The sequence below is a fragment of the Artemia sp. Qi Xiang Cuo genome, chromosome 12 (assembly GCF_049724085.1).
Source record: "Artemia sp. Qi Xiang Cuo chromosome 12, ASM4972408v1, whole genome shotgun sequence".
In the NCBI taxonomy this organism is placed as follows: Eukaryota; Metazoa; Arthropoda; class Branchiopoda; order Anostraca; family Artemiidae; genus Artemia; species Artemia sp. Qi Xiang Cuo.
The window spans coordinates 42,770,815-42,786,776 of NC_142805.1; the positions used below are offsets into that span (position 1 = coordinate 42,770,815).

General features: G+C 36.4%; 1 protein-coding gene across 1 annotated transcript in view; it reads right to left on the reverse strand.

Annotated features, from left to right (window-relative positions):
• vih (ubiquitin conjugating enzyme vih) overlaps positions 1–14,458 on the reverse strand; it is a 37,513-nt gene extending 23,055 nt beyond the window's left edge. Inside the window, exons 1-3 of the mRNA XM_089097617.1 lie at positions 14,342–14,458; positions 10,122–10,208; positions 8,619–8,823 (exon numbers count right to left, since the gene is read on the reverse strand). Of these exons, the coding sequence (XP_088953743.1) occupies positions 8,619–8,823; positions 10,122–10,208; positions 14,342–14,458 (409 nt within the window). The remainder of the gene's footprint in view (positions 1–8,618; positions 8,824–10,121; positions 10,209–14,341) is intronic.
• Between the last annotated feature and the right edge of the window lie 1,504 nt (positions 14,459–15,962).

Genomic DNA, 15,962 nt, shown 5'->3' on the forward strand with positions numbered 1-15,962 from the left:
AATAAATCATTTCCATGCTCACAAAACCGATAGACTTACGCAAATCCTTTAACCACACAAGGCTAATTAGAAATAATGTCTCTTTTCACGCGAAACTGTTTTTTTTAATTCGATTGGAAAAGCCTTTGGTTAAGCCGCTATCCAAATTCTTGTATATTTACCAAAGCCAGATGTACTTTAAAGGGGTGTAAGTAATTATCAGCTATTTAAATCGTTGCAAGAAATCTATAAGTCAAAGCCAGAGTGGACTGTATATTAAGGGAATGATAGAAAGTTGACAGTTGCTTTTAGATAAGATACGGAATATATCGACAACATAATTCTGGACGTAAACAGAGGGGTACGTAAGGAGGAGGGTTACGTAACTAAAAAAGAGCGTAGTTTACACCGTTTATCGAGTATGAACATCATATAGTGGCGTTTGTCTCGGGGGGGGGGTTACCCGAATATAGTAGAGGGTAACCACGGAAAACAATTTTATTTTGAAAATAAAAATGAAAACAGAACTTACATTGCTAATTGTTGCTGCCAAGACTTCAAGTTCATCTATAATTTCTTGTGTTCTATCCATTGTGTTCTGGAACTTTCTGATAATTTAATCAAATTGCATGTCCATTATATACGAAATCTCAAGGGTGAATTGTTATGTAACGGGGAAATCATATGTAAGCACGTCTCTGATTGGCTGAGAGGGAGGATGTATCCGACTCTCTGATTGGCGGAGAAGGATACATGTGATCTAACAGTTTCCTATTCCAGGACACCTTGACATTCACCCCTAGCATGCACTTGTCCAAAACAACAATAATAAATAAATCCCTCAGGCCTAAAGATTAAATAAAGCATAATGTTTCTTAATTCTCCCACTCGTGAATCAATAATTCCCCCTAGAGATTATGTAAATCAAGTTTACAGGCTAGGTTCACCTAAAGATCAAAGAAGCCATGTTTGTTTCTTAATTCCCCCCCGTGAATCAATAATTTCCCCTAGCGATTATGTAAATCCAAGTGAGAAAATTCCTGTTTTTTCATTCTCACTGAGAAAACCATATAACAGACATGAATTGCTGTTGACATCCATATATGTGACATAGTTCCTAGTTTTCAAATTCTCACTGACAAAAACCATAAAACATCCATAATTTGATGTTGACATCCGAGAAAAACATCAAATAAATCGAACAACACACATATCCATCCATGAAAACAACCATAAATGTGACAAAATTCATGTTTTTCAAAGTGAGAAAATTCCTGTTTTTCCATTCTCACTGAGAAAACCATAAACCACATGGTGTAGTCACGAGTACTAGGGTCCTCTCTACTCACTCAAAAGGACCCACTGGTTTGTCCACAAGTCCCAGGAGTTGCAAACCTTCTCCCAGTAATGGGTTAAATTGCATGGTGATGCAGAACACCATCGCGGGAGGATCCTCTATAGGAGGACAACTGCGGCCTAGCGTAAGATACAGGTCTATGGAAAACGGCCTCTGCAAAGGGCTGTCTCGACCTTTTCGGGGTACCTGCAAGACTGGGGACCTTGCGGTCAACTCTATTCCTACTTGAGGAGTGGCTCCCCTCGAAGAAATTATAGCCTAGTAAACGACACAGCATTCACACGGGATTCTGACTAATGGACAATTCTTCTGGGCTTGGTATGTTTTGATGGGCGTCTTTGGGCTGAAAAACCTCTTCCTAACTAATTTATCTATTATGGGTTGCCTCCCCGTAGTAGCATAATATTTGTAGGCATGAATATATAATGAGTCGGAGGTAATAGGCTTGAGATTGTGTGTGCAGGATTTCGACTTTTGTTGATAGAAGAGCATCGCCAAGTGCTGAAAATCATGTTGTGACCAAGATGGGCCCAGGATTGCACAAAGCCTCCATTCATGGAGGTCCCAGGGACTTCTTGCTGTCCGGTTCTAAGCCGGCTTAAGCACTTCGGTGTAGACTTGAGAAGATATGTGATTCCCGTCCTGCACTGGTATCCGGGATCATTACTTTTCTTGAGGCGAAAATAATTTCAATGATTTAAAGAACATGAAAATTGGAACTTGGAATGTTACGACATTAAAAAATGACTACCGTATCGACATTTTGACTGACGAATTCAGACGATTCGAACTGGATTTATTAAGAATTTTAGAAACTCATATCCAAGGGGTGGGAAGCATGAAATTAGGTGATATAGAATTTGTTTACTCAGGTAGGAAGGATGGGGTACATAGACAGGGAGTAGGGCTCATGATGAATAAGGAAGCTGCTAAGTTTTGTTTAGGCTGGGAAGGTATTAATAATAGAATACTAATTGCTCATTTTATGACTAGAAAGTTCACGGTATCAGTTATAGTAGTATACGCCCCTGTAGAACTGACTGACGGAGATACTAGTGACTCAGATGAATTTTACTTATAGTTACAGGAGCAAATAGACAGGGTCCCGGGTAGAAATATGATGTTATTACTGGGAGATTTTAACGCCAAGGTTGGTAGAAATAGGGATAGATGGTATCCCTGCCTAGGTAAATTTGGTGTAAGAAAAGAAAACAGTAATGGATACAGACTTTTGCAATTTTGTAGGTATAACAATCTAGTTATAACCAATACGGTGTTTGGTCATAAAATGGCTCATAAGTTAACATGGTAATCACGTGATGGTAAGACAGCAAACCTTGGAGTGCTGTTATTGATGTTAAAAGTAAAGATCACCATCTAGTAGTGTCAAGGGTTAATTTAAAGCTAAAATATCGGAAGGGTAACTACCTCCCGGGAAGTTATGATGTTGGTAGACTCCAGGATGAGAATTTGAGAGAAACTTTCCAGGAACAGTTGAATACTAAACCTGAGAGTTTAAAATTTGATAATCTGGAAGATGGTTGAAAATAATTTTAGAAAAATAATTTGTGAAGTTGCTAAAGGTGTATTAGGGAAGAAAGCTAGAACTGCAGCTAAGAATATTAGTGAAAAAGATTTATGTTTAATAGAAAGGAAAAAGGACTTGTACAAGAATTATCTGAGAGATAGATCGTATGAAAACAAAAGAAATGTAAAGAAAGTGGAGAAAGCATTAGAATATGAACTAAGGAGGTGTGAAGTGGAGGCCATGGATAAAATTGCCGAGGATCTGGAAGATGCAGCTAGACGGCATAATAATAAAATATTGTACTGGCACGCTAACAAATTGAGAGGGAGTAGTCAATCCGGACTTGGTCCAGTTAAAGATAGGAATGGGGTCGCAATTAGCGATAAGGAAGAAACTAAAGAGAGATGGGCCGAACATTTTGAGAATTTGCTTAACCGAGATAGAGTTGCAGAAAAAAACATAGAGGAAAATGAAAAAGTTTAAAACCTAGGATGTGAAGGAAGATTTGTTTTGTGAGGAGGAATTAGCAACAGTACTAAAAGGGTTAAAGAATAATAAGCCTCCAGGTGCTGATAGTGTGGTAAATGAGTTTCTTAAATATGTTGGCTCTGAGGTTAGAAATAAGTTACTGAAGATTATGAATATTATTTTTGAAAAAAGTGAAGTACCTAACGATTTTAGGAAACCTTAATTAAGCCACTTTATAAGAAAGGTGATAAAAGTGACTGTGGTAATTATCGAGGCATTAGTCTTTCTCTGTAGGTATTAAATTACTTAGTAACATAATGCATTTTAGACTGAGAGATACCTCAGACAAAACTTTAAGAGAAGAATATTGTAGTTTTAGAAAGTACGAAGACAGTGTTGACGGACTGTCCGCACTTAAGCTGATAACTGAAAATTACCCGAGCTTTCTAACACCTTCAGTCCTCAGTTTTATAGAATATGAGCAAGCGTTCTATTTTGTTGATAGATTAGCTTTAGTAAAGGTTTTATCCTTGTATGGTATACCAGACAAATACATTCAAGTGATTAGTGCTATGTACGAGCATAACACTGCTGCGGTTAAGGTAGGAAATGGGGTTAGCAGCTGGTTTTGAATCAAATCAGGAGTTAAGCAGGGTTGTGTTCTATCCCCCTTTGTATGGATTATTTTAATGGACTTTGTTTTAAGGAGCACAGGAAAGGCAATGGGAGACCACGGAATCAAATGGGGAGGAAAAAGTCTCCTGAACTTGGATTATGCTGATGATTTAAGCATCCTAGATGAAAGTGTGAGCAAAATGAATGAAACTTTAGAGATTTTGCGAGTTCAGGGTGCTAGAATGGGTTTGAAAATTAATGTTAGGAACACTAAGTCACTAAGGCTAGGAATAAGTGAAGATGAAAAGCGGATGCTGGGTAATGAAAAGATTGATCAGGTGGGAAGCTTCACTTAACTTAGTAGTATTATTAGTAAAGATGGTGGGAGCAGTGAAAATGTTAAATATTGAATAGCCAAGGCTCAGGGTGTATTTTCACAGTTAAAAAAATGTCTGGAAGAATAGGAAGATAAGTCTGCAAACCAAGATTAGAATATTAGAAGCTACAGTGATGACAGTGGTCAAATATGGCTCTGAAGCATGGACGCTCCAAAAAGCGGATGAAGATTTGCTAGATGTTTTCCAGAGAATTTGCTTTAAGGATTGTTCTGGGTACCCGGCTGACTGACTGTATTTCAAACAATAGGCTACACGAAAAATGTGGTTCAATACCGCTCTCTAGGGCTATAACGAAAGAAAGGTTGAGGTGGCTAGGGCACGTTGTGCGGATGAAGGATGACAGATTGCCGAAGATTGTCCTTTTAGGCCAACCGTCTAGGGCTAAACGGAAAGCCGGTCGTCCCCGTCTGGGGTGGGAGGACGTCATAAAGAAAGATTTAAAGGAAATGGGAACTTCGTGGGCGGGTGTAAAAAGGGAGTCTTTGAATAGATTGGGGTGGAGGAGGAGCGTGTGTAGCTGTGTTGACCTCAGGCGGCTTGGTGCTGCGGTGAGTTGTTAGTAGTAGTAGTAGTTCCAGTTGTTGAGGCAAGGGTAGAAGGCACTTAGCTAATCTCATTCTTGGCAAAACCATTACAGTCAAAGGGATTATTATTGAATGGCCTTTTTTTCGCAGCTCTATACACTATTTTCCTTTTTTCATGTCTTTTAAATACCCAAGAAAGATTGAACATTAAGAATAAAACAGATTAGCCCAATAATAGTATTGTATAGGCGCTAATCGTCCAGATCAGTTTTCAATTGGGTGTTGACAATTATTATCAACTATGTTGGCCAAGATGAAAACCTCAACAACAGTTTAAATACCTTATTTCACTTTAAATTCTACTAGGATAGTTTGCTTGTAAATTCAAGCCGTAGTAATGCACTAACTTCTTTTAATACCTCAGAAAAGCTATGAAATTCTTAGAGCTTTTTGTAGTAATAAAGCGACGGTCATAAATCCGTAACTCTATCAGGGAGGTTACACAGCACAGCGGAGTATATTTTTTTTTACAGAGGGTCTTTAATTTATTTTAAGGTAAATAAAGAGAATTGTGAGATTCATTTTATTTTAGGAAATGAACACATTGATCGTTTATTTGGTCTTATTTCCTCAAATTTAAAACACATAGAAAGGGGGGGGGGTATTTTTAATTTCTTGGGAAAGATAGGATGAAATGAAGACCAGACCAACATTCAGAAGACACCTCAGTCACTGCACCTATAATCACCTTGCTTGGCATTCGCATCAAAATACAAGATCAAAAAGCATTCCAATTGACTAGTAATTGATTTTGCAAGATTGCGAAGAAAGGATTACAAACTGAGAAATGTGAAGACCAACATTTCAGGCTATTCTTTTTGTCGTTTTCATGGACTAGCCTAGCTGTGGGTTTTCATGGACTAGGACTAGCTGTGGGGTCTTCGCGAAAAAAAAGGATCTCCTAGCAAAAATTGTTGAACATGCATGGGTATTCAGAGGGTTATGTCGATTGATGACGAATTGCGGCAATACAAAATTGTGGGAGCATTTCGTATCATCCGCTAAAAGCGCAGAATGATACCGTCGTTAGTGTAGGCATTGTCATTCGGGCCGCAATTTTGAATAGAGCGAAAATAGCGAAGTACTTTTTTTTATATTGACTGATAAAATGAATGATGTAACTTTGAACAGCTTGTTCTTGTCGTCCGTTTCTATGACGATCATCAAAAAGAAGTATTTTTTTTGCGTTTCGACACCGCGAATGACTTGATCGGCATAGGTCATGCAAAGTAGATTATTAGACTCTGCTTATAGTTTCGAACGGACATGAACAAGTTAGTTGGAATTGGCATTGATGGAGGTAGTAGCATTTCCTTTCTGTACGAGGGCGCTCAAGCAGGGATATGAAAGTATTATGCACTTGCCGTTTACATGGGCTGTGTTTCACATTATTTAAACCTGACCCTGGTAAAGGGCTCCAGACTAGACTTAATTCAAATGCTATAATATGGATACTTGCCAGAAGTCATTGTTTTTTTCCTAATCGCCCAAACGAACAGAATCATTAGTTTCTGTTCTGCTGTATACAAAATAGGAAAAGTTCCTAAGCTTCTGTGACACATGGTGGGTTGAAAGGCATTATGGTGTTGCCACTTTTCTGCAGCACTACCCTGCTGTTGTTGAAGTACTGGAGATTTGTGAACAGCCAGTCCGATTAAGGTCTAGCGGCGAAAATCAACTCCTTAGTAGCAGACATTACCTAGTTCAGCTTTCAACTCCCGTTTCACTGCACAAGAAAAAATAACATCCACTTACCTACTGTGAGCATATCGATCTATGCAAGCCTATATTAAAAGAGCTAGGGAAAACAGAGTTTCCTTCTTTTTATGGAAAAGCAGTCCAGACAGCTGAAAGTGTTGGGACACCCGCCTCAATACCAAGAAGCCAACGTTGGTGATTCTCTTTTTCAGACATTTCTCTTTTTTTTTAAAAGGCTTTGTCTTTTCCCCATACCTCGACCAGCTATGTGAAGAACTCGATATGAGATTTCTTAACCACTGAGCTACAGCATTTCAAATCCGACATATGTTCCCTCGCTTTATTGTTAGTGCTGTATTAGCCAAGGTTGTGACAAACTGCAAAGATACAAGCAGTCCCATTTCTCTGAGACTAGCCTCCTTGCTGCGCTAACTGTCTGGCAAGGCAAATGTAGGTCTATAGGCAAGTCTCATCATTTCAATATAGTTTCTGAAACTCTTGGTGCGTGCGACAACTGCTTTTGTTCAACTATACATTAACTCTTGATTGTATTCCCCCTGTTATCACGATTTCTGCAGAGCTTTCATTTAGCGTGCTAAAGTAGCATAAAAAATACCTCCAAAATCAGACAGCAGAGGGCAGGTTGAATGGTCTTGCACCCATGTCTATCAATTGCAGTCTCAAGGTGAATACTGACGATGTTTTAAGCAACTTCAGGAGGAAATCAAGATGGATTAAAATATAAGAAGTATTTACAGTACTTATGCTCTTTTGTATCTGATTCAAGGATTAGCAAGATTAGAGCTATTCAGTTTGCTTAATTGAACTCACTACTACCATGCATCTTCAATTGATTAACTTTATCTTCAATAATTAGCATGGTTTACTTGCCGAAATTACTATTATTCGAACATCCAAAAGCTACATGAATAAATGGACAGAACTGAAATTTAAATATGAGTGGATCCACTAAACTAGCGAACAGATTCACAGCTGTAAAAGAGCATAAGTTAAATAACATAATAAGTTAAACTAAAAAAAATGTAGCATTGTCCCACTTAAAACCCCCAAAAGGATTGAAAGGCATGCATGCTTTATTGAAAACTAAACATATCTTGGCATGTACATTTTTAATAATAAGAATTACTTCTCAAACTTGTCAAACTTCACAAAAAACAAATTTTCTCAAAACAAATAATCTAGTGGCAGCCACTTTAGGTTTACTACTTTAACGCGGCCCTAATTTTCTTCAGCGATTTCTTTATTTTAAATCGATTCCTTCCAACTAAATGGCAATCTACATAGATTGATAAAACTTTCATAAAAAGAGGTTGGTAATATGTAAAGCAGTTTATGGAGTAAAATAATTATAATAAATTCATACTTGAAACGAGCAGAAGTTGCAGAAAATAAAAGAAAGCTTGTCGCCCCTCAAACATTCCTTGAGGTAAAAATGTCATTTCTGCTTTAATTACAACAAAAAAACAAAAACATTCTACTAATTTGGTTTGAAGAAACAAGGCTCTTCTTTTGTCCATATTTTCCTCTTTTAAAATTATTTTTTTTGAAATGTGAAGAAAAATTCATGGCCTGAGCAGAGCTCTCCTTTTAAGCAATCTACTTAGTCTTCAGTAAAAGCACAAATAGTATTCTCGTCTCTTGGAGGTTGTAGGGGTAGGGGGGCATCAACAGTAAATATTTTAGTAAGTACTGTTTGTTTTAATTCTGCATTCTTCACTGTAATTTGCATAATGTATATTTCTATTTGTGCTGTATTTATCCATATTTTATAACATTAAATATGTATATCTCTTTATGTGTTTTAATTTTAAAGCTTAAATAAGTGTGAAAACTTTTCGGGATGTATTGTATTGTTTTGCCTTTTCGAAAACGTTTAGTGAGCCGCAGTCCCAAGGCTAGAAGGCCGCATGCTGGCCCTGCCTGTGTGCCCTATAGTTACGTAAAAACGAAGACAAAAGGGCAAGTAATACCTGCCAATAGACTCTGAATAGAAATTAGGACACTTTTGACATCATATAAGGCTGACCACTTCTCCTTCAATATATCCAGGCAAATATTTCCATTGGTATCAACATTTGGATGGAAGCAGGGAGTTGAGAATTTTACTACTGGCGCTGAATAAGGGTATCCATCCGGGAATGACAGGGATAACTTATAAGAAAGTCCTTCGTATACCTGCAATATGTTTTACATTAGCTTGAAGCCTGTTGTCTAATTTACACAGGATATAGGTCACGTTTAACCTAAAGGCCCATTTTCAAACCTCTGAAATAATTGACAAAACCTTTTGCTAGGCTATTCTCAAATAAATTATCAGCAGGCCGACGTAGATAAGGAGGATCAAAGCATTATTGAGTATATACTGGCCTGGCAATCCTAACTTCGAGAGTAGCTTAGCACACATTTTTTTTTTTACAATTATATCAGAAGTGTTGAAATATCAGATACGGCTTTTAGGCGTGATAAGGGTGAGGAAATTTGTTCTTCAAAATCTAAGGAGCGGAGGAGGGGAACTTTTTTGTGTTTTCAATAAAAGCCATTTTTCTTTTAAGAATGTAACTTATCTCGGTAATCTTTTGTTAAAAAGGAATCACTCGGCTGAAGACGCAATTAAATATTCATAATATATTGGTTTTAAAAGTTCACTCGCTACCACTGAGTGGGATTCATTTAGCTGGATTGACTGATTTCCCCCATCGATTGGTTGGGATAAATTTCAAGGAAGTGGTTCTTTGGAAACAATTTCGGTGACTATCCGGCCTCCCCGTTTTCACAGACAAGCACTTTAACATGATAAGGACAAACCATCTCCTAAAATATGAGAACCCTATAATTTTCTAGATTGCTCTTTGTATTTCGAGAAAGAAGTTTCCAACCACATTCTTATAAACTCTGTCTCTAAAATGAACAGCTGAAATAACCAAGGTGCAATATTAAGGCTCTCTCTAAGAGCTATAAGGGATTAATAAGGACCCAAAATGGCCCTGGAAAGGATCCAACCCAGTTTTTGGGCACAATGGTTAAACTTTGGAGCCTGTAACCTAAAATATTTTCATGGAAGTAAAAACCAGGAAAAGGAAACTAAAGAATTAACAAATAAAGTAAAAGAAAAAAAAATGATAAGAGAAAAGAAATCGTCATGCCAGCACACACCTGAGAATTATCCAAAAGTGTCCAAATATGACATTAAGCAACAAAATAAACTAGAAAGAAGAAAAATTGGCAGAAAATTACAACAAAACTATGTAGAAAAGACTGTAACTCTATAAAAAAAAACAGAGCTCCACCAAAGATTTTAGATCCAGATGTCAAAGAAACCATACAAATTAACTTTAATATGCCATAAAAATTAGCTGAAAACCAAAATATCCTGAAAGGCGTTATTACTTAGAGAAACTCGAGAATGTTTTAACTACACTTTAAATACTAAATTTATGAAATATATAAACACCAAACAGCTTTTAAAAACTTACAGTGTCGTTTGGCCCTTGAATGGTGGCCGTCCAGGAAAGAAGATTATCTCCATCTGGGAAAGCAGATACCGACTTATCAGCACTCATCTAAAAAAATAGAAGTCTGTAAGGAAGATAAACGCCTCTGTTACAAAAAGCCCCAAGTCATACAAGGAATTGAGAGGCGCCCCCAATTGATATGAATATATTACTAATACTGATAGTACAGATGCACTTAAAAATGCTACAACTAGTGAATTATATCTAGTTGGAAAAATATATCATGAAATATTTAATATACCCCAATGGCTGCCACCCAATGTTAAAGTGGATATAAAATTGACGCGTGCTCCCTCCAATTTCATAGTGAGAAAGGAATGTGCTGGATTCCCCTATTTAAGTCTGTCCCTCACAATATTTATATTTCATTTACTAAGACAACAGGTTTTTAGTGCAGTCGCTTCGGCATAGGAAAAACTAAAAACCACGGAGACAAATATACAACCGAATTTTAATCATGAAGTCACCCATCGACGACATATTGCAACGGTGTCGCGCACCTTCACCGATTCGTCCTTTATCAATGGCGAAATTTCCTCGAAACTTGCTTTGGCATTTTTAAAGAGCGCCAGTGCAATTGGATCATGGAAAGGATGTCCACATAAATTCGAGATGTTTGGAATTTCATCTCTTGTATGCAAAGTACATGGTATCACACTCTACAATCTATATTTTACTAGATCCTATAGAACATTGTATGAGTTGACCGTGCAAACCCTAGATCATGATTCGCAACTATTTGAAAATGGTATAACAGAAGAAATGTTTGCTAAAAAACATGGTATTACTGACTTGGATTTGTCTGGTACGCAGGATATGAGTATAGTATCGTACAGGGAGTTTATGTTTAGACTGTACATTCGCCGACCAATTTGCTGAGATTGTGGTCCTAACCTAACTAGACAAGTACGAAAACTCGTGAGGAACCAGCCCAATAGGTTCTGCTTTGAATGACTTGGTAAATAGAAAACCACTCATATGTGCGATGCACATATCATGGACCCAGACATGTCCCATTGAAACTCATATTGCTTGCCCTTGGACTTACTTAGAAGATTCTAAATCGCGAACAATACTTTAATCATTGTTAATAGCAGTCCGTCGACTGCACTGACGGGTCATTGGCTGTGCATCTTTCAAACAATGAAGACGATTGAGATTTTTGATCTTCTTGGTCTACCCTATACATTCTACACGCCTCACATCAGCAACTATATTGAGAGCAGTGGGAAAACTATTATTCAAAATCGAAAGAGGGTGCAGGATCTAACGACTAAAAGCTGTGGCTTCCTTGTGCTACTATATTTTGTGTTCCGATTTCGTGGCTATACTTACAAGCAGTTTCTCCATATTTATGGTGACAATCCACGTCTGAACGACTTTCTAGTGGAAAATATACTTACAAGTGTATTTAATATTGATTTCAGTGCCCTAAGAATAAAATGTTCTAAAAATGTTTGTGAATTTGTTTATTAATAAAATGTATATATACAACAATGTCTTTAAATCTTCACTTTTGGATTTCTTCATCGGTGTATAGGCAGCTTTTGTGAACCACTAATGGTGGTAAATCATTTGGATTCACTGTATATTGATCTTGATTGACTACAAAGTCAGGGTCACAGTTTTTGCAGTACAGTGTAGCTTCACTCTTGTCATATCTCTTTGTTTAGTCAATGATACCATTTGCATTCATATTATGAAATTCACGAGTTTCAATCTGTCTATTTGAACCAATATCACATACATTGTTTTCAAGTGGTGAATCAAATTCTGTGACTGCCAAATAAAAATCACTAGGTTTATAGTCATAGTAGGCAGTGTCGTCACAGCGATGACGCAGAAACCAGATTGTCTTGTTACCCCAACCGTTGAATCTTAGACAATATTCCTCTTCCAATAATAATTTAAATCCGCGATGATACCAATCTCGTAGAAATGAACTAAAATCACTTTTGGGATTCTTTCCAATCATAGCGGGGTAAGTATTCTCCCACTGATCACATTTATCATAATGACAATTGGAACATAGGTGCCCGCTAGGGTGAGAGTCACACACCTCCTCATGACATGAATTACATCCTTTAATTTGTACCGCATAGCCTCTATGTAATTTGCAAGGATTACATAATTTACACTTTTCACTATAGTCACCAATAATTGTACAATTCTCACATTGAGTCCTACTGCCAAGAGTGTACATGCAGAACCGATATATATAGAACATTTTTAGTTTCTGTTGTCAACTCTCTCACAGCTAAAACGAAACTGATCGTCTTCGCTCGATAAATTCAAAGTGTAGGAAAGGGGAGAGGAGTAACTCTGTGACGTTACCTCTTTCAAAGGAGGAGCCATCTACATAGGCAATGATTTCAAAAGTATATTCACAATATGATTCCGCCTTGTTCCAATTAATATATCAGTAAATTGAGTATAAGCATTTGAATCACATTTAAAAGTTTCATACAATAGTCCAATGGGGATTATTCCAAATGGCGAGAAAATCATCATCCAAAATCAAATGTTTTTCCATAAACACTAGATTTGATCTAATTCTCTCTTTCTCAAATTTATTCATTTTTCAGTCCTTTCACTCCGACTGCTGACTCTAGACTGAGCCTGATTCATCAGCTCTAACCAGAAAAGCATGTACAATTAGCGATAGAGTTTATTGTCTTCGATATGTTTCACTAATGCACTTCAAGCGCATTGAAGTCGATTCACATGTGCTATATCAACTTTTGCAGCGAAACATAATTGATCTTCTATTTTAAATTTGCTCAAGGATATCACATATCTTGCATATACTGCATCCCATTCCAGACAAAGCCGCAATTCTTTCGTAATTTTCACAGCAATGTTTGGTGCTCTTGTATTATTACCATCAACTCCACTATCAACTTCTAATAGGGTAAACATTCCACTCGCCATCGACACAAATATATATCCAAATAAACTATTCTCTTTGAATTCTATTCACAGGCTAATAAAACTATAGCAAAAATTCTTTCCTTATACTACCTCCATCACTAATATGTAAGCAAGACCTCTGAATGGCTGAGAAGGAAACATGTAATCTAACTGTTTCCCAGAAACTCATAACATTTGGCTCGAACAACAACAACAAATACTGTTTCCCAGAAACTCATAACATCTGCCTCGAACAACAACAGGAAGGAAGTGTCATTAACTTTGCCTCGAACAACAACAAGAAGGAAATGTCATTAACTTTGCCCGGAAACGATTTGGTTAATGACTCAATAATCCATGAAAGTGACAAAATTCCTGTTTTTCAAATTCTCACTGACAAAATCCATAAAACATCCAAGAAAACAGACATAAATGTGAGAAAGTTCCTGTTTTTTCAAATTCTCATTGACAAAAACCATAAAAACAGACATAAATGTGACAAAATTACTTTTTTTTAAAATTCTCAATGACAAAAACCATAAAACAACAATAAATTTGACAAAGGTCCTGTTTTTCAAATCTCACTGACAAAACCATAAAACATCCATGAAAAACATCAAATAAATCAACCAACACATAACCATCAAAGAAAACAGACATAAATGTGAGAAAATTCCCTTTTTTTCATTCTCACTGACAACAAACAGACATAAATTATGTAAAAAAAGTTGTAGGTGGCAGCAGGGGTGAGTGATCGTGTCAATAGGGGCATCTCTACTCATATGCTACTGGCAGGATCAACCAGGTAACACATTCACGTTACCATCAGGCACATTAGAAACACAGTGAACCCTTGAGATTTCTCTCTAGGAGTACGGCCACCTTGCCATCGTCCTTTCAAGACCCCCTCAATCCCATAGTCAAAGGCTCTAATGGTACCAAAATCATTGCCGAATCAAGGATTCCACAATATACAAGATTCGTCTAGCTCAACAGATGCTTGGATCATAGTGATTCCTCGTGGCTCAAAACTAAATCACTCTGAACCACCATCAGTTTATAGTGTTATTGAAACGCTAATCCATTGGAAAGCATTCATCTTGCAATCCTAGCGCAGTCAAAACCACTGTGCTTGCACTAAGAATCGCCAAGAGGCCTCTCGCTGGTAGCAGTTGGATGGTCCAACTAACATTTGCCAATTTCAAACAAACTCCTCCTTTACACACTTCCACAAGAGAGTTTTCCTTTATTGGGTGTGTGATTCAACTCACCTTTTGGTGCAACTGATAAAGCCTTGCCGTGACAACAATTGAGCTAGACATACCATACAAGCCCAAAAGGGAATGAAGGGCACATTGGCTCTCTTTCTTTGGGCTCTCTCTTGGCATACTAGCCCAGTACACATTCCTCGCTATTTCAATTCAGTTGTCATCAACTAGGTACAGCTACATGTGCACGGATGCTTATGGTCGTGAATGGTAAGATCGTTGCTCAAGCGATGCTACCATGTAAAATAATTATAATAGTAGACCTAACTCAGATTTAAACTAAATACATTATAAGACAATTTTGTTTGACCTTTTCAAGAGGAAAGTTACCTTGCTTTCGTTGTATGTAATCAATTTTTTTCTTCTAATTCCTGAAAACTTTTTAGAAAACTCTTAATGTTTCTAAAAAACTACAAGTGTGACAAAATGAAAACACATTTTTATCTAAAAGGCTATTCGTTACACACCCTATAGCTTATAGAAGATTTTGTAAACTTGAATCTTATAGAAAATTCCGCAAAACTAGAAGAATTGTTGAAGAGTAACAATGCTTGACGCCTGTTGTTTTATTTTTATTTTTTATTCTTTTGTAAGATCCATTTTTAAAAGCGATCAAAATGACAAATTCTTTAAAGTCCATTTTATGCTGAATTTTGATAGTTTGATGGTATGTGATTAAGCAATCATTAAGATCGGTTGACTGTTAGAGGTATTTCCCCCCTTTTCTAAAAATCAGGCAAATTTTCTTAGGCTCGTAGCTTTTGGTGGACAATATTAAAATTAAGTAATATGATATATTTAGAACTATTACAAAAAGACAAATCTTTTTGTGTATGTATTGTAATCAAAATGCCTTTTTTAGAGTTTCTGTTACTATTGGGCCGAGTCGCTTCTTATTAAACAGCCCTTTCCACGGACTGTTAGACTAGTTTATTAATTTTTTGCTTTTAAAAACGCTTCATTCAGAGTTATTTTGCATATAACTGCTTCATTTAGTAATTAAAAAAAAGCAATAAGTCATCAAGTAAAAAGCTATTGAATTGAGACGTTCCTTATTTATAGTTTGTTTCAACAGACCTTTTGACTAATGTAGACGTTTCTGTTTTTTACTTTAAAAACCCTCCAGTAAATGTTATTGAATTCTTCATAAGGGTGTCTACCAAAGGAAGTCATGTGTTTTTCCTCTCATTTTTCTCAGAGTTTAATTTTCATCATTTCAATGTAGAAATGTATTATAATCCTATTTTCCTTGTTCTTCACAAAAAGCATAAGTGTATTTTTAATGCATTCAAATGGTGAATGTAATACTGTATCAGAAATAAACTAAAAATAATTTAAAAAATTAGATTAATCGGAGGATACACTTATTAAGTGAAACAAGTCAATTTCTTGGAATAATTTCTTTTTTTTAATCAATCAAACAGAAAATTCTATAATGATTAGACATTGTTTGTTTTGTATCGTAAAATTTTTTTGATTGATCTTTTTGTTATTATTGTTTTTTTTTTTTTGTATTTATCAAATAAAGCTGGGTATTTTACGTAAATAACTATAAATTTATTCAGTTATATTTTTTGTAGTTTCTTTCATTTATGTTTTTTTTATGAGAGAGGAAAACTCCAGA